This window comes from Notothenia coriiceps, unplaced genomic scaffold, assembly GCF_000735185.1.
Source record: "Notothenia coriiceps isolate Sejong01 unplaced genomic scaffold, NC01 NC01_scaffold00023527, whole genome shotgun sequence".
In the NCBI taxonomy this organism is placed as follows: Eukaryota; Metazoa; Chordata; class Actinopteri; order Perciformes; family Nototheniidae; genus Notothenia; species Notothenia coriiceps.
In genome coordinates this window covers 226,889-250,966 of record NW_011356228.1, presented here as the reverse complement: position 1 = coordinate 250,966, position 24,078 = coordinate 226,889, and the positions used below count along the sequence as shown (strand labels likewise).

At 41.6% G+C, this 24,078-nt stretch overlaps 2 protein-coding genes across 2 annotated transcripts in view; one reads left to right on the top strand and one right to left on the bottom strand.

Moving 5' to 3' along the window:
- The window catches only part of LOC104954594 (ubiquitin thioesterase otulin-like), a 9,886-nt gene extending 4,173 nt beyond the window's left edge, over positions 1-5,713 (top strand). Inside the window, exons 2-4 of the mRNA XM_010781742.1 lie at positions 1,311-1,442; positions 3,766-4,035; positions 4,539-5,713. Coding sequence (XP_010780044.1) covers positions 1,311-1,442; positions 3,766-4,035; positions 4,539-4,751 — 615 coding nt within the window. The 3' untranslated portion in view covers positions 4,752-5,713. The remainder of the gene's footprint in view (positions 1-1,310; positions 1,443-3,765; positions 4,036-4,538) is intronic.
- A 181-nt stretch (positions 5,714-5,894) lies between these two features.
- LOC104954576 (progressive ankylosis protein homolog) lies at positions 5,895-16,012 on the bottom strand. Its single transcript, XM_010781704.1, has 12 exons — positions 15,204-16,012; positions 13,975-14,191; positions 13,676-13,794; positions 13,326-13,409; positions 13,068-13,238; positions 12,760-12,894; positions 12,020-12,112; positions 11,850-11,942; positions 8,332-8,461; positions 8,092-8,215; positions 7,804-7,903; positions 5,895-7,599 (listed from the first exon to the last, which is right to left on the bottom strand). The coding sequence occupies exons 1-12, from the start codon at positions 15,297-15,299 to the stop codon at positions 7,465-7,467; spliced, it is 1,497 nt and encodes a 498-aa protein (XP_010780006.1). The 5' UTR covers positions 15,300-16,012; the 3' UTR covers positions 5,895-7,464.
- Between the last annotated feature and the right edge of the window lie 8,066 nt (positions 16,013-24,078).

Sequence of the window (24,078 nt, the reverse complement as noted above, 5' to 3'; positions counted from 1 at the left end):
CTTTCTCTCTCCATTGACTTCAATACATATTTTTTCCGAAATAAGGTCCCATGGAGGTCCACCGGAAGGGGATGGACTTCGCCACTCTATTTGGTAACGTGTGTGTGTATGTGGAACCTCCCCTCGATTCCATTAGCTCTAGCTGTTAAAAAGAGATGTCAATCATCAAAATCGACCAAGGGGGGCCAGAGTAAGGTCAAATCCACCAAATGACCCCAGAACTGTTTTTTGTGTGCTAAATCTCTCTAAAAAGGTCAAAATTTCACTTGTTTTGCATCAATCTTGATACAGGGTACTTATTATATGTTATAGTTTGGATTCCTAAAGCTTTTATTCTACCATCCCATCATTCAAGGGTGGTTTTCACTATAAGTAATTTTATTTTTTTGGACGGACACTATAATTTAATTGTTTTTACTGTGTTCAATCTGAATTTACTTTAAAATAAAAAAAATCTTTATTGATTCTGACTTTTCTACATCTACTTTTCTACGTGAAGTTATAGTCATTTGTTCTGAATGTCATTTTCGAAACCTGAAAAACAGGCTGGGGCTTAACAGGTTAAACAGACATGTCCTGGAACGGCCGTAACAAGCACAGCAGGTTGGACAGTCTTCAGGGCGATAGGTAATTAAAGCTAGAGAAGGCTAAGCCACCCCTATATAATTGGTCACGAGACTTTTGTGCACCACTTTCAAAGATTATTGGCAGATGCTACAACTTACCAATGTTCCCTAAACGTCTCATATGCATGTTACTGCTAGGATATATTGTCATGTTCAGAAGCTCCAAATACCAGCCAGTGATATAAGCCTTAGTTTCCTAGATAACTATATATGTGTTCATCAGAGAACTCATAAAAACGTAGCACTATTAGAGCGCTACAATGTTTTGATTCTGTCAGAATGAGTAGAATGAGATTGTAGAAACAGTTAAGCAGCTTTTACACACCTCAAACAGCTGGTTCAGAGACAAAAGCTGCATTATTCTTATCCGTTAGTGCTGTGACCTCAACGTATGCTGTGGGCCTCGGGCTATTTGTGTTTGCACAGTAACGGTTGGTGGCTCTGAATTATCAGCGCATTTAGCTCACAACAGCATTTTGTAAATATCACCTTTGCCCCAGATGTCCAAATGTTTTATAGCTTTATTGTGTTAGAAGACGGAGAAAAAGGGTAAATGTCCCAGGTAGAAATCATGTAAAAACAGCCTTGTTATAGCGTCAAAATATGTGAGATCAGGCTCCCAGTGTGTGGCTGCCAGGCTAACATACTCATCTCTGAAATCTCATCTCGGCATTTTAATTACAGCTGCCGAAGCGCCTTGAGACCCAGGAAGGTCTGATAAGCCAGTGGACATTTCCCGGAGACTGCCTGCAGGGAGATGGGACGGGAGATGCTACCCTGCAGCTAAAAGGCTACATGGAGCTTCTGAGGGATAAGGTACGGAGTGAATACTGAAAATATGCACAGAATAACCACTGCACTATTTTTATGCCATACGTGAACACTGAGGGTATTGGTGTTCGTCCGCAGGGCTTTTACATGTAATTGCTACCATATGGAACAGTCTCTTTCTAAATGCTGCTCTGCTCATTCTCAGTGTCACAATTAGGAGACTAACTGGACCCTCCGCCTCAAAGAAACTGTTTCAACTTTTAACCGCAAATCACAGTGCCTCCTGACTGTAACCATATGAGGCCCTAACTTAATTTATAGTCAGGCGCTGCCACTGTTCGCTAGTGAGGAATTCTAGCTATTACTATCACATGTTTTAAAAGTCAGGCTTCATGAGAAGTAACTGTGTGAGGGTCTGGATTCCATACAGTCGCTGGGAATAGACCGTGTGTTGTGTAATTCTGGTCTGGGCTGGTTCCACAAATATTTATGTCCACTAATGTACAGTGGGGCAAAAAAGTATTTAGTCAGCCACCAATTGTGCAAGTTCTCCCACTTAAAAAGATGAGAGGCCTGTAATTTTCATCCTAGGTATACCTCAACTATGAGAGACAGTAGGAAAAGAAAAAATCCATAAAATCACATTGTCTGATTTTTAAAGAATTTATTTGCAAATTATGGTGTAAAATAAGTATTTGGTTAATAACAAAAGTTCATCTCAATACTTTGTTATATACCCTTTGTTGGCTTCTTCTTTAAGAGCCTCCCTGTCCTCCACTTGTTAACTGTATTAGATGGCACCTGTTTGAACCCGTTATCAGTATAAAGGAACCTGTCCGAACAACCTCAAACAGTCACACTCCAAAGACTCCACTATGGGCCAAGACCAAAGAAGCGTCCAAGAGACACCAGAAAACAAAATCGTAGACCTGCCCAGGACTGGGGAAGACGAATTCTGCAATAGGTAAGCAGCTTGGTGTGAAGAAAATCAACTGTGGGAGCAATTATTAAAATGGAAAGGACATACAAGACCACGATAATTCTCCCTCGGATCTGGGGGCTCCACGAAGGATTTCATCAACCCCATGGGGTCAAAATGATCACAAGAACGGTGAGCAAAAATCCCAGACCACACGGGGGGACCTAGTCAATTGACCTGCCAGACGGCGAGCTGGACCCAAGAACAAGGCTACCAATCGAGTAACACACTACTGCGCCAGGGGGACTCAAGTCCCTGGCAGTGCCAACGTGTTCCCCTGCTTAAGGCCAGTACATGCGCCAGGGGCCCGTCGGAAGTTGCTAAGTGTCATTTAGGTTATGACCAGATGAGGATGGGGAGTCATATGGTCAGGATGAAATCCATATAAAGTAACTGGTAAAAATCTAAAGTATCGTGTGGGAGTGAGAAAGAATGGCGAGTGCATCCAAAGACAACATACCTGCTTGTGGAAACAATGGGAGTGGAAACATCATGCTTTGGGGGGCTGTTTTTGGCAGAAGGGGACCAGGACGACTGATCCGTTGTAAAGGAAGAATGAATGGGCCATGTATCGTGAGATTTTGGTGACAACCACCTTCCATGCAGGCGAAGGGGCATTGAAGAATGAACTTGGCTGGGTCTTTCAGCATGACAAGTGATCCCACAACCAACACCGCCCGGGCAACGAAGGAGTGCGGCTCGTAAGAAGCATTTCAAGGTCCTGGAGGCCTAGCCAGTCTCTCAGATCTCCAAACCCCATAGAAAATCTGGAGGGAGTTGAAAAGTCGCTGTTGCCCAGCGACAGCCCCAAAACACACTGCCTCTAGAGGGAAGACTGCATGGAGGAATGGCCAAAAATACCCAGCCAACCAGTGTGTGAAAACATTGTGAAGACTACAGAAAACGTTTGACCTCTGTTCATTGCCAACAAAGGGTATATAACCAAAAGTATGTGAGATGAACTTTTGTTATTGGACAATACTTATTTTCCACCATAATTTGGCAATAAAGTCTTAAAAATCAGAACATGTTGATTTTCTGGATTTTTTTTTTTCTCATTCGTCTCCCATAGTTGATGAGTGACTATGACTATGACGAAATTGACAGGCCTCTCATCTTTTTAAGTGGGAGAACTTGCACAATTGGTGGCTGACTAAATACTTTTTTGCCCCACTGTATATGTATAATGGAACTTTAATAGAAGTATGATGAAACTGTTTTTTTTGGTGGTTTTTGGGGTCATACTTTGTCTGAGGAAAAGGGTTTAAATAGAAACTCTGCACGGTATGTAGTAAAGCTATATTTAGCAGATATATTTGGCCATTTGCACTTGAGAAATGACTACAAATATGAATTATTTTTGATTGAATGTCATCCATGTGTCCCCAGTGGCAGGCAGCCTTGGACTGCCCCTCTGCTGTGGAGCGGCAGCAGCTCTGCGAGCGGGTATTTCAGGGCGGAGAAGAGGAGCTGGGGCTGATGGAGGCGCTGAAGCTGCTGATGCTGGGCCAGGCGGTGGAGCTGCACCGCTGCATGCAGGGCGGGGGGGAAGTCCCCCTCTTCTGCTGGCTGCTGTTCGCCCGCGACTCCTCCGACTGCCCCCGCTCCTTCCTCTGCAACCACCTCGGACACGTGGGCTTCAGTGCCGGGCTGGAGCAGGTAGGAAGAATCCGCTTTTTTTTATTTGTTGACCAGCCAACCGCAGACCCACTTCAACGAGACATTTAAAGACCTGTTTTACTGGCTGCATACAGTAGTTTCCTGCCAGTTATGGAGCATTTGCATGATCCTTTTTATGGTTTGCAAACTGCGATTTCTTTTTTTGTTTGAATGAAGCAATACATGTCGGCTGAATAAACCGCTGTCATGCAAAACAACTCGTATTAAATGTCACGAGAACGGGTGTGTACTGTAGACCTGAGCAGTAAAACATGCTGGCACTGGTGCTTTCCCATCAACCCCGGGGGTGAGCAGGCTTCAGAAGAGACAAGCTGCTGAGTGATCTAATTGTTATTTTCACTGTTTTGATTGAGGCTTTTAGAGGGAACATGCATAAAGGAACCCCACCCATAAATACCATGTGCTCGAGCAGCTGATTAAACACATTATGCATTTAGAAATCTGTGCTGTTTACTCCAACCGTGCTATTATCTCCCCGACAGGTGGAGATGTTCCTGCTGGGCTACGCCTTGCAGTGCACCATCCAAGTTTACAGACTGTACAAGGTCGACACGGAGGAGTTTGTCACCTACTACCCAGACGACCATAAGGGCGACTGGCCGCGCGTGTGCCTCGTCACCGAGGACGACCGCCACTACAACGTGCCAGTTGTAGAAGCTGCGGAAGAACTACACGAGCCGCTCAACTCGAGCTGATCGCCACTGCAGAGAAATCTCCTGCCATATAAACAAAGCACTCCTCAGGTCGATCCAGATTATTACATTTACGCCAATTAAAGAAATAGTTTGACATATTGGGACATGTGCTTTTTGGCTGAGAGTTAGACAGATCAATACCACTCCTGTCATGTCTGTTGAGTATGAAGCTACAGCAAGCAGCAGATTAGTTTAGCATAAAGACTGCAAACAGTTGGAAACAGCTATCCTGGTTCTGTCTGAAGAGTCTTTGTGCTAAGCTAACTAGCAGCCTGTTGTTGTTTCATATTAGACATGCAGACTTAAGAGTGGTATCAATCTGTATATTTAACTGGCAGCAGAAAAGCATGTGTTTTTTCCCCCAAAATGTCGCTTTATTCCTTTAAACAAAGATATGCTGATTTGAGACCCTGTGCAAGATGTGGTTTACACATTTTTGTACACACTGTACTGTATACAGAGTTTTCTATTTGAGTATGTGTATATATCTGTGCATCTGATTCTACAAGATCATCTCAGTGAGATCCAAATTAGTTTGGAGGGTGTCATTTTGAGGTGGGGGGGTAAAAAAAAAAGCCCATGTTTAGTTTTACATTTTTTTTTCTCTGTTAAATTGTGATCAAAACACAACAGAGCTGACAACAGAGCTGACAACAGAGCTGACAACAGAGCTGACCAACAGAGCTGCCAACAGCGCCAAAAGATGAAATGGATGGGGTTCACACTGGAATTTGGGCACTTTACGTTGCATATTAATTTATTATTTTTCCATTTTGTACTAAGTGAAATGAGTGTATTAGTATAAGAGCGTTTGATGACTTATCAGGTTTAACAACAGCTCACACCCGACTGGTGGATTTATAGGAATATTTATCACGACCTCTGCGTCAGAGGTGTGTGTGTGTGTGTGTGTGTGTGTGTGTGTGTGTGTGTGTGTGTGTGTGTGTGTGTGTGTGTGTGTGTGTGTGTGTGTGTGTGTGTGTGTGTGTGTGTGTGTGTGTGTGTGTGTGTGTGTGTGTGTGTGTGTGTGGTGTCTGTTGTGCGGTCACCAGGCTTTCATTTTTCCACAGTGCTACACTTGTGCCTTACTGCGCGTGTGTGTGTGTGTGTGTGTGTGTGTGTGTGTGTGTGTGTGTGTGTGCGTGCAACTATGCGTGTGTGTGTGTGTCAAACTAAATGTGTAACATGTTGCCTTTTAACCAAGCTGTTCTGAAGGGAAAAACTTGCCAAAGTTGCTGCAAATACTGGCAACAGTCCCACCCACCAGCCACTGGATTCAGTTTGAAGCTCGCTTGGTCCGCCATGTTGCCTTAGGAATAATGCACAATAAGAATGAATGTTGGTTATTACTGATAAGAGGCCATTTTCTCGCCCTTATTCCAAAGCAGGTGAAGTTGATCTGTTTGCAGTAAACATCGATTATGCCATTTTGCAGGAATGTTTTCTCTGTTTCTGGATGGCATTTAGATTAAACTAAAGTACCATTTTTGTAAAATTATTTTTTTCTCCTTATGATTTAATCAGCTTGTTGAAGCCTTGCCTAATTTTGTGAGAAATTTGAATAAGTCTAAGAAGTACCATACAGAAAATAACATTAAGTCTGTTTGGGGTCTCAGACTCTTTCTGTATATCATGGTTGAATACAATGAATTTTCCTATGCTCTAAAACTGATGTGTGGACTGTGCTTTACTTATTCAGCAGCAATACCCCTCCCAAAACGCTATATAGGTGTTACAGGTAATGGCATCCGTTTGTTCATTACCTTTTAGGGATACATAGCCCATATAACATGATTTATGGTTATTTCAGTATTTTTTCAACTGTGTCAAAGGAAAGGCTTACCACTTAAACTTTTATACAAATGTGAAAATGGATACACTTTGCAATTACTAACTTTTACACATCCAGCAGTGGTGTCTGAAGTACCACACAAAAGGATTTAAAGCAGATGTCAACAAAGCAAAGGTTAATAATAAAGCAATTTATTTGCCAAATAAGAATGCCTATACAGTATATACAGTACGTACGACAGAAACTACCAGGGGAAATGCTTGGCAGAACAAAAGTAGATGGACTCCCAGACTGCATGGAAAGTGAACAATCATAACTGTTTTCTGTAACACACGCAATGATATAAGGAGGGATTCCTGACCCCTCTGGGCATTTAAATATACACATTGCATTACCTATATAAAACAACAATCTGTACACCGGTGTATGTAAAATACGATTGCACAACCCAACAAGTCCCACGATATGTCTATTTGATTTCAAGCAACGCTTTTGTCGCTTAATCTTGATAAAATAACGTAAAATAATGAACTCAGTATTTTGGCAACTCCACTACCACTCAGACGTTTCATTCTTGTTGCTGACGAGGAACAGTTCTCGTGTGTCGTTTTCCCTTGTTTGCCAGTAAACACAAGTGGTGAATACAGCGCCTGATGTGACGATGCAAAACTATGACAACGGAGGAAAAAAGGGGGGAAGACGTAACGGTATTTACACTGATGAATGATCACTTTGAGGTGCATGGCTTTCTTTACAGTGTGCGTTAATGGTGTGCAGGTCGACGCGAAGAAGACCTTGTCACCCTTCTTCAAAGTCTGTCGGGAGAACCTCTGAAACCAAACCATACAGTAACACTGGAAAGTCTCCTCTTCAGCAAAATTCCACATGGAGGTCTGCTTTACTTTCCCCTGCAGTTGCAGTTCACTCCTGTTCCTCCTCCTCCTCTTCCTCCTGGAGCTCCTCAATGGCGTCCATCTGAGTCCTGGAGCACACCTCGCTCATAGGGGCGGAGTCCTCGCCCTCCACCACCAGATCATGGGACATCTCACTGTTTTTCTGCAGAGACGGTGGAAATAAAAACCACAAAATCCTTAAACGTCGCTGAGAAAAGGAGAACTGGTGAGTCTGACTCACTCTAAACACTGTTATGATAGGTGAAAGACACGCGTGGTTAAAAATGGTTGCTGATTGGATTTGCAAAAGCACGGAAAAAGGTGTGTACTCTCACGCTTGAAATGACCTAAACCCAGATGTTCTCACCTGTTGTCGATAAACATAGCACGCTGCTATGGCAACCATTGTCGACTCTCCTATGAAGCCGGCCAGGAGGGATCCAACCCCGAGTGTGGCCCCATGGACCCTGAAACACAAAGGATTATACTGAAGGATTATATTAGAAGTGTGGAAGTGAATCATCCTTTCCGATCCGTCTTTCCAGGAATTAAAAAAACAGACAGATTTGACCAGAATAGCTCACATTATGAGGAAGCCTGAGTCACGGTGCTGACCTTTGTGACCCTGACACTGTTCTCTGAAGTGTTGACTTACCCCATATAAGGCAGCACAACCAGACTGGTGATGAGGACAATGATGCGGAGAACTGAGCTGGGGGCCAGCACAAAGGTCTTTTTCAGGGTCATGAGCCATCCAGTCAAATGAGCCCGAACAGTCACTGCAAACACAAAAAGTGGAAAAATCATCCCACTGGTCTGAGCTACTCCCGGGATAGAGCCTCAGCAGCAGGAAAAGCAGCTGGACACTGATGCTAAAAAACTAATAGTGTCTTACCTGGCACGGGAAAAAAGGAAAAAATTCGGAGCGGGACCACACACAGATCAGCAAAGGATTTATCCACTCCAATGACATCAATCAGGATCTTCTCTGATAAACCAGGAGTCCAAAACACCACAAAGCAAAGCTGGACACAAAATGAACAAAAGCAAAATTCATTTTTTGTGTTCACTGCTCAATAATAGTCGCCCGGCATGCCTCATTAGATTGCATCGGTTCATTAACTCAAGAGGTATCAGATTGAATGTGGGCCTTTGAAGCCCACATAAAACAAGAGAGGGAGCGAACACATAACAGACAATGCTATTGTTTCCAGAAGCAGGAGCGGAGGCACATGCAGAATTACCAAAGCATCTCAGAGCTTTTAGTGTATTATGAACATTTTAGGGAGTGTAAAACAGAAATATAACCGTGTCTGATCTTGTCAATTTGTTTAAAATAGCTTCAACATATTTTCTCAGCACTCCAAATTAAGATTAAGGCGTTTTCCCAGACTGTTTGTGTCATTCAAGGCCAACACAAATCTCACATCCGTGCAGAAAACCAAAAATACTGATAAACTTTCCAGAATTCCTCACTTACTGTCAGCCTGCTGTCAATAAAGTTGATGTGATCCCTGTCTTTGCTAGCCAGTCACATATTATACACTCTAGCCCACTGAAACCTAGATGCGTCCAAAAGTCTGCTTCTCCATCTGCGCTTTCCACCAATCATGCTGCTCGGGCATCAATGCAAGGATGTGAGACAGGCTCTCTCATTTTTTTTAAATCTACATATTCCACTGTTAAAAGTGTTCCTTATTTGAATAACATGCAATCAGCTATCCTCATCAAAAGTCTTTTATTGTTATTTTGTCTCCAACAGGACAACAATTGTGTTGAGGAGTCTGGCATTGGCCATTGTTTTTCTCCCATCACTGAACCCTGAGCTCCAGGTACATTCCACAGTGTTTAAGCAGGCCCCAAGCCTTGTTGTTGTTTAAGCAGGTTGAACAAGACAATCCTGAACTGACCTCAAGTTAAAATCTTCATGCAGGTCTCGCTACTGCCTCACATACACACAGTTTTAAAGTAAGTCTCAGGTTTAGATTTCCTTCCTCAAAACAATCTACTTGAATTAAACCAATATGATTTCCACTTCTTCTTCACTGCTGTTAGTGATTAAACGCTGAGGCCTCATTTAGCTGGAACTGCCGTTGGCCTTTGACAAAGAACCACAAAATCATCCTGTCCACCCAATCTCGAGTACAGCAATGCTCTGGTTAATGTCCTTTCTCAAAGAGCTTAGTTTTCACAGGGATTGCTTAAAGTAGTTTGGCAAGGAACGAGTCAGAGCATCAGTTTCTTTACACTGGGGTACCGCAGGGATCTGTGCTTGGTTCCCTTGTTTTTTAATATACACCTTGAAAACCAAATCTCATTCCAACTCAAGGATTTCTCAAAAAGAAAGACGATTGAATGTTGCTTTCAACATAGTGGTTTAAAATTGTATTATCCCGTCGCGATTTATTGTACTCGATTTAGACAAACGCTTCTGCTTATATAACCTTATGCTGCTGGCACTAAGTGATACTTCATGGACAAATTAATTAAGTGAAAGAAGACATCTCCCAAAATCGGGAAATAATTAATTGAGCAAAAGCCTTTAAGAGGTGGTGTTGTGGTTTTTGATCCCTTGAACCAATATAAATGAACTTGTAACTGATGATTTCATTTGGTATCACCTTACCATCTATCATTATTTTAGCAAGATGGAGCCACATAACTAATTAGTTTGGCTCTAGTGAAACCACCGTCTCCCCTGACTCAGCTGCGGTTTCTATAAACAAGGTGATACATCCACACTCACTGCTTCGACATCCTAGAGACAGTCTGTTTTCATATGATGACGGTTTTTTTGTAGAACATTAGTCAGTTGCTTTCTTAAATACACTGCGCCTGCTTCTGCTGTTGTACATTGTGTTTTCTCTTTTCCATGTATAATCAGAACAAGTTCTGGCTTGACGGCTGTCTGCTTGTGTTTTCAACAACGATACGATAATATCTATCTGCCTGTTCCGCTGTGTCAAGCAAACACACCCTCACATGGATGTTTATAGCACTGGGATTCCACATCTGGCGAGCCACACTCCTACTCCTCCTCCTTAAAGACCCAACCTTGGCCACAAACTTCCTGTTTTTCTTATTCGGGTTGCTACGAAAACTGGGACAAAGTCTCCTTTTTCTAAACAAAAAATATTGTTTTTGTATTATCATTGACTAGAAAACACCTAGATAATACAGTGTTTTTGTCAATCTGCTGGCATAATTATCTAAACTTTTTGCAACAAAGCAACAGCGTGTGACTGCAGCAATCATTCTTTAACCGAAAAAGTTCACCTGCGAGGGGCTTTTGAAATGTGTTAACTCATGTTTTAAGTGAATGTCTTTTTATTAAGCTTTTAAAGCTTCGGTGGGAGTGTAGCCATGGGAACAAAAGCCCCCTTAGCCTCTTCATAAATACCATCCTAATGTGTCTCCCTCTCTCAGCAACCTGAAACCACGACAGGATGGAAAAAGAAAAGTACATTTAGTACGCCTGCAGCTGAGCTAGGGACCCCCATTACTTTGAAAATTAGTGTACAGCTGAAGCAGGACGAATACCTTGAAGCTCTTTTCTAAGAACTCCTAAATGTGTCTTAGTTTCTGAAATAGGTCACGTTCAGTATCTCGTAAAAAAAACGTTGACAGCACTGCCTTTGGAAATGTTTTCAAAAATGTGTCAAACATGTTTGTGCATAACACTGCACTGGTTCTGCCAGTCTTTGCTCTGAACCCTGACCTACAGTACATGCAAAGGTAATCATAGCAGAGGTGTTGTGTGTCAGGCAGAGCGTTCTGCCTGTGGGCGCGTGTTTTTACTTTTTCATCAACACGTGCAGAAATAGATTTACAACCCCAAAATAACTATCTATAATAAATCTGCTGTCGAAAAATATGCAGTTTATGCGGAATAAAAGGAATCTTAAATACATCTTTGAAATTACAATGACTCGGTTTGAATATGACTTAAGGCACTCTGTGGGACAGCTGACACCTACTGTAGGACAAGACTCATTGAAGGACACTTCAATGAGAGTAAACAAATACACAGCAAGTGCAGGAGTGATTATTATGAAAATGAATACTGAACTTAATAGTAGCTGTATCAATTTCCAGGATGACAGCAATTCTTCAAAGTAATAATATCAGTTACTTTATAAGGGCTGTCAACTTTTATTGAGTTAATAAATCATCAGAATATATTATAAATGAAAAAGCACTAATTTTGCTAATAACATTTCTAATGATATCTGCATAAAAAGCTAAAGACATCACAATTGTTGCTAATGTTTTCTTTAAATATTCCAGTCAGATGTTTGGGATTGTATCCAGACCGTAAAAACAAACGGTTCACCGCACATTCATGCTGAGCTCATTGGTGACATATTGTGAAAGTTTAATAACGTGTCAGAAAAATATTAAATCTCATCTTACCGTGAATGATATAGCCAGACAGCAGGAGGTAAACTTTTTAATGTGCGACTTGGTGACAGGGGAGCCAGCGTCCAGCTTGTTGCTGGGATTGTTCTGTTGATAAGAGAGTAATATTAGTGGTATAAACTTTTACCACTGCAGCAAACACTAGTAATAGGAGTGTGGATTACCTTGTCAAAGGCAGGGTACACTGCTCTGAGTTCGGTTAACCATCCGTAGGGCATGTGACCCACTGGGTATGTGGCCGTGAGGACAGCCACAGCCTGGAATGACAAAGACAGTGTAGGTCATCATCGCACCACTACTGTAATGTTGAGAATACCACATGCGGCACACACAGCTAAATTAATGACAGGTGTTTTACAATAGCAGTGTACGGTTTCTAACAAGTCTACGATTGTAAAGCAGCCTTGAGCTGGTCATTGTGTCCCAAACAATGAGCAGTGTCCAGCTTTACGCAGGAACAGTAGGGCCATGAAGGAATGTTTTCACTCAATGTAATCATGCTCTGACTTCCACATGAACGTGGTGAATCACCCAAACCACTGACAGCCTGTGTTGACTTCCAGTTCGTTCTAGTAAACAGCTTTGTGTTGTCTCCATTAGTTTAGGGTCTCTGTAAGCCAGAAAGCTCCAGAGGGAGCGTGTAAGCATCTGGCTTTTCATCTGCAATAACTTGAGGGGAAAATTAGCCCAGTGGCTTCACAATGCTGTAAATTCGTTCTTAACGATGTCCACCAGCACTGTATAATTATGCTTGTGTTATGTTTAAGTAATTTTTGGCAGCTTTAGTTATAGCATCCAGATTTTATGTACACTTTAGTTATCCCTATGTCATGATAAGAGGTGCCAGGAAAATGCTTTCTAGAAGAGTAGTTCAGATATGTTTGGTGAATTAAATTCCTAATACCTCTGTGGATTCAGAGGTCCCCTTGAGGTCGCGGGACACAAAGAGGTTGACGATGGGTCGGCTGATACGCTGAGTGGCCAGGATGAGGGCCAGGGGCCACCAGAAACTCAGCATCTTTTTGATAGTGGCATCGCCCTGCAGGGATCAAAGCAGATAAATCACTGTTGTTTTTAGAAAAGACAAGCCTAAATCCTTATTTTATTCTTTAGAATTAAAAAAAAAGGCTTGTATCTTCTCCATAATTTTCTTTCGTTATCCTTAAAGGAGACTTATACAAAAACGTATGTCTAACAGCAAACAGCACTTACGCCCACATCCATTCCACTGGATTCTGGGATGTTGTCGTGGATGTTACAGTAGTAACCCAGACCCACAATGGTGAAACGGACCAAGGCACCCATGTACAGGGAGAGGATGGGGATGAGTAGAGGCTCCACACATTCCAGGTTACTGTGGAGGAGAATGGCCACGAACACAATCTGCAGAGAAGAACAGTGATCAGAAATCATCAAAATCTTCAACTCTTTTTAATGTTCTGAATTAAAGAAAAGAATGGATCTCATTACCTGGGCCACAACATCAGAGATGGAGGCTGAGCCCACTATGACGCTGTACTTGTGCTTGAGAAGAATCCCTGCGTGGATCCACGCCTTCAAAACAGAACAATGGAAGGAGATGTTATCCCAAGATACCAAGCTTTACACTCAAAACAAAAGGCTCTATGTTGGGCATTTTCTCAACCACAAGCTGGATGACAGGCTATAAAGCATAATGAAAGAGAGACTTTAGCACGGGGAATGCACCTATCACTTGAAACCAGCCTGGAGAGGAGATTCAAAAACAGCTTTCTGTAGGTCAGGTGTTTAAATCCACGACTGCATTATGTAAAAATAATTCTGCAATACTGTACACTCACCATTGCATCCAGCAGAGGGAACGCTGCCAGGTAAAGGAAAGCCTTTCTTGTCTTGTTGCCCACAGAGTCATCCACATGGTGGAGCTTATTAATGATATAGTATCCTAAATCTGTGTAAGCTATAGACACAAAAAGAGGAAACCACAGGTCAGTGTTTTGAGCAGTAAAGAGGAAGAAACGCTGTCAGAGGTTGATACAGTAATGAAACTTTAGAACTCCACAGATAACGTAACTTTTACAGGATGCGGTTCAAGCACAGCATATCATCTGACTTGCACAAACAACCCTTAAACACACACCTATCAAGATGTGCAGGACGAACGCGATGACCCCGGCCGTCACCATGCAGAACACAGCCTTCCTCCGGTCCCTCTTGCTGTTGACAAACACCAAACCCACATTCTTGAAGTCGCTCATGGGTCCAGTGAAGAACTTCATCAGGGAATAGGCCAGGCCGTAGCTGGCCAGCATTTCAATGGCATCCTCTTTGACGGTGGCTATTCCCCTGTTGAGGGCCTGGAAAGTATAATATGGGTTGGAGAGGGTGAGGTTTCCGGGCAAGGAGACAGCACATGAGGGAGGGGGAAAGAGAAGTTCAGTATGGCAGCGTGACCAGCCCACATGACCATGACTTAGCCGAACCTTATCTCTGACCAGATGGCCCTCCATCCCATTCAAACTGAAGACCTGCATGTGCTTTACTGGCACAATAAAAAGTGAGACCTTGGACTAGTGCAAAGCAGTGAGTGCCAACATAATGTCAGGACAGGAAACACCCACACTATATTCCAGAAGTGTTTCCATTTGGAACAACTACTACAGCTGCCCTTTTCCTTTGCATGACTGTGTGTGCTATTTATACCAGCTAACAGAGACATTACATAAGCTTAATCCTGACATGAGCAAGCCACAATGTGTGTCTCACACTATCTGCTCTTGGGAGAGGGCAGCCTCCAGACCAGTCTGAGGAAAGACAGGAAGTGTCCAAGCAGGAAATGACAATCAAAAGGAAATCAAATGCCTGTAGGTTTTATCCGTGTACATGATCCGCCATGACCGAGATTTCCTGATAAATAATTTGACAAACAAATCACATGCAGGTAGTGCGTGTCTAGGTCAGGCTGGTTAATAAATGAAAACCCGCAGTAGCTCAATACATTTGGTGACAGAGGTGACAAAACATCTTCTCAGAATAAACACAGGCCCTCCCTCTCTTCCTCTTCACCCTCCTCCTAAATAATGTATATCTATCCTAATGGGTGCCTTTACGGTGCCTGTCAGCTAAGCTAACTGTAGCTACAACACAAGCCAACCGTCTTTAACTGACAGCACCAGGGTTGTCATTATCACGGTGTTATCTGGAGCTTAAAAAAGGCTGCTCAGCAACAGCAGAGGTTGACACACACAAACACAATTCTCACAGCGGTGTATAAAAAGCGTTTAAACCGTTAGCCACTGCTATCAGACGACAAAGCTTGCCTTTTTGTTAATGAGTGGAAAAACAACGCTATCAAATGAGAAACATTACCTGCTCTCCGAGGTCGATGGCAACATTGGTGATAGCCAAAGGCACCAGAAAGCGGATGAGAGGCCAGTAAGGACTGAGAGATGGAAACTCCACCATAGTAAAATCCGGGATGATAGAGCGAGGGGCATCTGCCTCGGTCTTGGTTGATAAAAAAATGAAAGATGAGCGGCTAGAAGAGTCACAGCACGGGTATCTGTAGCAATGCAGGGAGGTTAGGGGCAGCGGCGGGAGCCGGGGCGCTCCTGTGGCAGCGCTTCACAATGCTTCGATGCTGAGCGGAGGCGAAGGTCAACGAACATTTCAGACAGGCGCATCTTCCTGGCAAATCATCATCAAGGGGGTGGGAGAAGCAAGGTGAGATGAAAACAGCGCCGAATTTGAGAGAGGAAGCGTCCCACGCTATCGGCTGGTAGAGGTTTGGATACAGGCGATAATCCGACAATCGTTGGATTATTTGACTCGCTCCGCATCTGACTGCGCCTGTGCTACGCAGTCCTGGTTGTTGTCGACCCTCCCCGAGTCTGGAACACACTGATGCCCGCACGTGGGCCAGGCATCCCGGCCGTGACATCATCAGCAAGTCTCAACCTGGTTTTTATGTGTACTGCCTGTACACAGAAGACTGCATAATAGGTGGTTACAGTACAGCATGAACATAAGAACAGTGTTTCTCTGACTATTGCTTTAGCTGGTGGTCAAGGTGACCAGGCTAAACATTATTTCGAGGGGATATTAATTCATGATGTGTCAGCCTTGGTCAGACTCCAACATTTTTGAAAAATGTAATTGGTCCCTTGTACAAAAATAGAATGTGCAGCTGGATTAACATGATGTCAAACCCAAACTCACTAAAATATTAAAATGGTTCAAGCATGAAGACATTTTTGGAAAATGTTTCATGTTTACATTGTACCCCTCTGTGGGAACAGAAATTAGATAGAATACACAAATAAACACTGATAAAACCATTTCTAGTTGAATACTGACCCCTAGTGGACAAAGAAGCAACATTCTTCCAATTTCAAAGCCATGTATAATTTAACTCATTTAAAAAATGTTGAATGTTAATGCCTAATAAAAAAACGTTTTAAAGAAATTTGCAAATAATATGATATATTTGGTTATAAAAAGTATATTATGTACTTCTACATCACATTATCTGGGTTGGGAGTATTATTGTGTGAGTCTAACAAACCAAAAAACCAAAATAATAGTTACTTTTATTTAAGTCTTTACAAAGTGCAATAGATAAGTGATTAACAAAGACTAGCATAATCAGAGATGTGGAATCGGACATTTGTGTACACAAAGTAGCCAAATAAGCTGTTTTTATTTTTAAATCAGATATGTTTTCCATATTTTACATTTATTTCATTGCGTACAGTACATGTTTCTACGGAATTGATATTTCTGTACAGTTGTAGTTTTTTTATTTTGTGTACCAAAATACCAAGACACATTTCTTGTATGTGAAAACCTGGCATCAAACCTGATTCTGATGTTGGTGAACAACACAAAAATAAAATGCTGTCACTAATCTGACCTGTCAAAGATTGGCATTTTTAAGTTTCAAATATGTTACCCAACCTTTGCTTCAACAAGAAAGTTCAATTTAGATCTTGGAAACAGTAGTATAACTAAAAACACATTAACGCAAAGTCATTTCATTAAAGTAGCTTACTCATAGGCTATGAGTAAGCTACATATCTGTGTGTTTACATCAGCTATGACTCATAGCTGATGTAAACACACAGATATGCTACTTTGCTCTGTTTACAGTTAATGTCATGTGTAAACATCCAATTGTGTAAAATCTCAAGTCTACAACCAGAGTTATGTTCAGTCAAAACAGAGAACTGTTTGTGTCTCTGCTAAGTGCCTGGGGGTGCATCAGTAGTGATTGTAACTGTTAACACGGCCTTAATAGCAGACATGCCTTTCCTCTGCTGCTGTAACTCAAGTCAGATGTTTACTATAGAGTGCATACCTACAAGTACACTGTGTAAAATCCTAGACACATACTATATTTCTTTAAAAGCCTAGGATTTCAGAATTACAAATACTGCTCACAGATTTCCATAATAGAAGTCTCTGCGGTTTTCTTTTGAATGTCAATCATTTTTAAACAAGGTTGTTATTTATATAAGTGTGTTTAGCGCATTGTAAATCCAGCTGTGTGTACTCAATGTTTTTGTAAGTATAATTTTAGATATCAAGCATGGAGTGGAGCCCGCCCGGTTATTCTTGTATCAAACGTATGTCTGTATGTTGCTTATTAATAATAACAATAATGTCATGTGCTTCAGCAGAATCTTGTTTCTGCTCAAGGAGCTGCTCTGTAGGAAGTTGCAACTTTGGGTAAGTTCACTTGTGGATTTATCATGTTTAGTTAAGTATCCAGCAGAATTCTTGAAATCATATGAGAGTTGTTGAAATATTTTTGAATTAATTGGTTTTAAGAAGATCATTCAATGAAAACTACTGAAACATTTCAAATAAAATTGTGAGTAAAAATTAGTTGGATTTTCAAAAACCGTGCTGTGCAAAACTAGAAACAGTTCCCAGAGTATACTGTTGACATGTTTGTTATATAAGTAGGATTTATAATTACATACTGTTGATGAAGGAAAGATGCTTTTTTTCTATATCATATTACAAATACAATTCAAGATGCTCAACACTAGCTAAAAAAAAGCCTCAGAATTACATTTAAATCAGGAGTGTCCAAACTACGGCCCGGGGGGCCAAATGCGACACGCGGACCATTTTTAATTGGCCCTCAGCAAATTCAAAAATGATAATGGTAATATAAAAGTAAAAATATATTACACAGTAGTATTCATGTGTTAATAGGACCACTTTTCAAATAAATTCAGTCAATTCAAGTTGGAAAATGTTCTAACAAATCTTAGTTGATAAGAAAAAAACCGAATGACCTTAAATAACAAGCTTGAAATACACCCTTCCTATTTTTCCTTATTATAATCAATCTGAGGCTTCTGTTTTAAGGGATGAGCTGCCAACACTCACAAGCATAATTTACCTACATTTGATTGATTTTGCTAACTTATAACTGAACTTATGAGGCAAAANTCAAAATATAGCGAAAGTAGCGACAGTAAAAGTAGTCATTGTGCAGATTGGTCCATTTCAGAATAATAGATATGATAGGTTTTATAATGATTGATCATGTCATGATCAATCATTATAAAACCTATCATATCTATTATTCTGAAATGGACCAATCTGCACAATGACTACTTTTACTGTCGCTACTTTCGCTATATTTTGATGATAATACTTTTGTACTTTTACTTGAGGAACATTTTGAATGCAGGACTTTTACTGTAACAGAGTATTCCTACACTCTGGGACTATTACTTTCACTCAAGTACAAGATCTGAGTACTTCTACTTTTACTCAAGTACAAGACCTGAGTACTTCTACTTTTACTCTAGTACAAGATCTGTGTGCTTCTACTTTTACTCAAGTACAAGACCTGAGTACTTCTACTTTTACTCAAGTACAAGATCTATGTGCTTCTACTTTTACTCAAGTACAAGATCTGAGTACTTCTACTTTTACTCAAGTACAAGATCTGAGTACTTCTACTTTTATTCTAGGACAAGATCTGAGTACTTCTACTTTTACTCAAGTACAATATATATATACTTATACCACCTCTGTTTATAGCCTATGAAGAAAACTATTAGAAATAGAAGGCTAAAGCTAACGTTAGCAGATAGTGACAATGTATGCTAGCTAGCTAGCTCAACGATTCCTTAAATAATATTGCCACAGAAAAACTTTTCAGTTCACATCACGCTCTGCCGCTCCGACAGGGAGCTCTGCTCTGAACACCTGAACGGCCCGTTCTAACAGCTGTTCACCAGCGGTCCAGTCTGTGCCACAGTGACTCCGGACGCACAGTTAATATTAACGAACGCACCCGTAGGTAATGTAGCTGCTGAAGCTAGACCATCATCTCGGAGCAGCAGAGCCTTATTATACATCCATGAGCAGAGCCGACAGGCAGGAAGACTCGAGCACACAGCTCGTACTTCATTATAATATATAAAAAAAGAACACCATGCGTGTCATGATGGCACATAACAGCTCACGGACCGCAGATTACTCCGGGTCCCAGACCCCCCCATACCCCAAAAATATTTTTATTGCAGATCTACATGAATCACACAAACGACCTATTTTGGATTCAAAACGGCGAATTTCGCCGAAAGGTGACAAGTTTGCATCCCTGAAGAGAGGCCATGATCTATTTGAAAAGACATAAACCAATATGTCTACTTTTTTGTTTAAAAAAAAAAAGAGTCTGATATCTTAATCTTTTGAGCCATATTGTATTCCAAAGCTATCAAACACACCAATGACCCCCACTGGGTGACATGTTCCTTAATTTCAGTGTAGTTTATTTGGAGTTAATCCCACATACACCGTCCTGCTGCTTTGAATACTAGTGCACCAAATTGGTGTAAGCCCAAAGCTGAAAATAGCCCCAAACAAACTCACTCTTTGCTCCTGAGTGACATTTTCTAAGCAGTGATAACACATAAGAACCATTACCATTCAGGTATGCTCATACAGGAAAGACAACATATCACACGTCCACTTCTTCGGGGAGGATGTCAGACATTTTTAAAGCTACAAATGAAACATGTGATACTGAGTCTACATTTCCACACAGTTCCTTTCCTGTTTTGTGTCTTACTTCAACATCTCGTTTTAGAATTACGGAATTAGTGATACTCTGACTCAACAGTTCAAATAGCCGAACACATGACGGGATGTTGACTCTTTGACACATGTAAAGAAAAGGTCATTCCAAACCTGTTCTCCAGGCCGTCTCCAGCAGAGTCCCCCTTCTCTGGGACAGGGGTCTCGTCCTCAGCCTCCACATCAGCTGTGCTCTCTGCTAGCTGCTTCTCCTCTCCTGTCACCTCCTGGATCTCAGCACCTTCCTCAGCCTGAGTCTCAGCCTCTGTCAGAGCATCTTCCACCTTCATCTTATCTTCTTCCTCCTCCTCCTCCACTTTGGGAACATCTCCATTTTCATCTTGTCCTTTCAGCAACGTTTCCTCCTCAATATCCTGTTCAAAGTTCTCCAAGGAAGGGACCTCCTTTGAGCATTCAGGATCTGCCTCTGCATCCTGATCGGAATTTAAGCTGGGAAGAGAAGACATCTTTAGTACTTTTATTCCTCAATAAGTGAAAACTGTTTTATTTAAGATAGACCTTTATTAACCCCTTTGGGGAAAGTCAGGAGTTTAAGCAGCAACAGCGTGAGATTGAAAAACAGGACAGTAAAGATACAATTACAAATATAATTATATACAGGTAAGTAACTGTTCAAATAAGAAATGAATTAAATGAACATATATACATATTTGAGTCCATCTCAAACTCATATTATGAAATGATTAAATGCACCACTCTCACTTTATACCATCAAATATATATTTAGTTGTACAAATACAAAACCCACAATAAGAAAGAACAAGGTGTGCAATAGACAATACGTTTGCATGCTGTGGTGTTTAAATGCCCCCTTGTGGTGACAGTGGGGCTCAAAGACGAAAGTAAACAGTTGGTGTAAACAGTTAGTGTAAACAAGTAGCTTGTTTTGTTTTCACAACTCTGGACCTGCTGACCTGTGTCTGGCGTCTGCTGGCGCTGTGGTCTCTGTGGTCTCTGTGGTCTCTGTGGTCTCTGGCTCCCTCACACAGCTGGAGGCCTCCTGCTCCTCCTCACTGTGGTCCGGTACTGAGGGCTCTGATCCAGGAGAGGACTCACAGGACGCAGGGCTGTTTGTGTCTTCAGGTCCCGCCTCCTCGCTCGCTGAAGAGCTGCTGTTGTCTGGACCCTCGGGCAGGGCACTAGAGACAGGATGGCAGCAGACAGATATTAGTAACTATGAAGCAGGGGTCCACTCTGCTAATGCACCCCCGAACACCACTGGACTTATTTGAACCATCAGCAGGTTAAATCCTCTGTATTGTGCCGTTCAGAATTCATATCTTTATACCTACTAATACACCACTGAATTTATTGTAATGTAGACATTTTTACATATTCCTCTTTGTTATATGTTGTACAATGCACACTTTTACTTCTTAGGTTTGTATACATGCTGTTATTATATTTTATATTGCGTTTGTATGAGTAATTTGTACCTACCTTGCCTTCCTATGTTTATTTACATATTTCACAAACAAAATTTCACTTGCACACTTTTTACTCCCGCCTTTTTTTTTTCTTTTTTTTTTTTTTTTTTAAATGGAGCAGATGTCATAAATCCCATTCCCCTCCCAGGATTTGCATAACATCTGGCATCACAGAATGTTTGTTTTGTAACATCTCTGTATAGATTGACGCAAATGTAAGTATGTTGTGATTTGTGACTGTATAGTGGTATGAGAAGTGAGTCAAGTGGACATACTCGGCAGCCCCAAAATGCATTGCAGCTCTTCAGACAGTCATGCGGTTTGAACAATTACATTTTGGATAAGAAGTGATGTTCAGGCACAGTTTAGAGAAAAGGCACAGGAGCTTACAAATATATTGACAACATGAACATGAATTTATCAAGTCATTTGAATCTGCCTAGTTTGGTTTAAATCAAGTAATTTAAACCAAGCTGTTAATTATTACATTTGGTGGAATGTGATTACCAATTTTCCTTCAATGTCAACTTGTTACATGACATTTTATTTAACTGAATGCCATTTTTCAAACCACTGATCTATTTCCAGAATTTGCTTTACAGTATATTAGTTATTTTGACCATTAAAACATGATCAAATGTGAAAATGCAAACTAAATGACAGAAGTTTACCATAAATAACAATGCATCTCTCATTCCTTAAGGAAGAATTTTGGATTGAACCTCCTGATCTTTTTTCAAACCACATTCCGAGCAGCAGCAGAAACCAAAACTCCAGTTTGTCTCTGCGTGTGACTCACCAGCTCGCAGGCTGCCTGTCGTCCTCCTGTCTGACCGCAGAGACGGACGCCATCTGCCCGGCCGCTGCAGTGGGCGGAGGGTTTGGCTCAGAGAGACCCTCATTGTTTGGAGAGAGCTCCTCCGATGGCTCTGCTACAGCACTGCTTTCAGTAGTGACTGTGGAGCCTGCTGCTTCTTCTTCTTCTTCATTATCTTGAGTAGTGTTTGATGTGATGTGCTCTGTTGTGTTTGTCTCAGGGCAGACCGCCTCAGTTTTTACTGAGCTGCTGTCAGGGATTTTGTTGTGCGCTGATGCTGGATTTTCTTCTTCTAGTGCCACATTTGTTGCTGTGGCATGTTCTCTCTGCGGAGAGATTAAAGTGCATTGCATGGGTTCAGTCTGTCCACCGTCTGCAGGACTGTCCTTTATAACTCCATCTTTCACTGCGGTGGAGTTCTCTTTTAGTTCAGAGGCTTTTCTTGGAGAGGGTGATGCTTTCTGTAGGACCTCTTTCTGAAAGGCTCCATTCTCCTGAGTGTTATTGGGCTCTTTCTCCACAACGACCGGGACACTTTTGTTCACTTTCACAGCCTCTTTCGCGTCTATCGTTTTCTCATCAAGCATTGTCCTGAGTGATATAACACAGAGAGGAGAAGCAATGTCACATCATAGGACAACAACATGCTGAACAGGAAAAACAGGAGTAGTTATGTGATCACAGATGAGACTGTGCAGCCAATGTTTCAAATTCAACCTGTTCTGTAGTTAGGTGGAAAATCTATAATCAAACAGTACTCTTTTTCACTTTAAGGGAAGAACTTAGGAAGTCCCCTAACCCTCCTACACCATCACTTCTCATTCACCGTGTGATTTGGTTACATTAAAACACCCTACGCAAACCTTGGGGGGAAAACCAAAAGGTTCTTTTTTTTTAAAGTGGCAGGTCAAACCTTAAGAGGCAATTTCATGATGTCAAATGTGTCAAACCAACGTTTAAAATACAGCCCCAACATGTCTGTGTTCGATACTTCTTTTACGGAGTAGGTTTTCAAATGTACTATGATATTAGTCTGAAAAGGCTTAGCTCCAACAATGTGTAAATGTGTTCAAAAAAGTCAGGTGTCTTACTGGAATTTGGATTTTTTGCCATAGACACTTAGTCACCTAATCAAATTGAGACATAAGTGGTGCTGAGGTCATAAATGAGACTGAAAGACTCACTTGATGTTGTCATCTCCTTCAGGACCACAGGACCCCCCCACAAGTGTTTCTCCTGCGGGCGTTGTGGCCTTGGAGTCATCTTTCAGTAACTCGCTCGTTTCCTCCGCGCTGCCACAGGGACTCTCAGTGCGACAGCAACAGTTCCCCATCTGCTCGCTCCCTCTGTTGGGAGGTCAGACAGGTCGTAGTCTGGACACTGACCTCGGGTCCAAAACAACCCCAAGCGACCTGAGGAGTCGCTGAAGCCTGGGGATCTCAGGAGGCCATGATGGGGGGGGTCCAGCTGCTGCTAAAGCCAGGAGCAACCATATGTAGTCTTGTTATAGTGATGATACCTAAAAGCAAAATGTGCAACATCACTGAATAAATTAGTCAAAGCACTCCTCCATGTGTGATATAGCAGGTGTTACACTATATTATGTGACCAATTAGATTCTGTCACCTGCATTTTAAATCACATACTACATTAGGATAGATGTTGCCAAAAATGGAGATGCCAGGGGTTAGTCTTTCTCAAATGTTGTCACATTTGTTTGGTTAACATCTATCAAAATGTCTGACCCTATCTTAAAACTAAGAGGGCACTGTTTGCGGTAGCACCAATCACAAAACAGTAGATGTTCAATATTTTAAAAAGACAATCTGTTTTTGAAGTGGCTGAAACACCTGTTACTATGTTTCACACAATATAC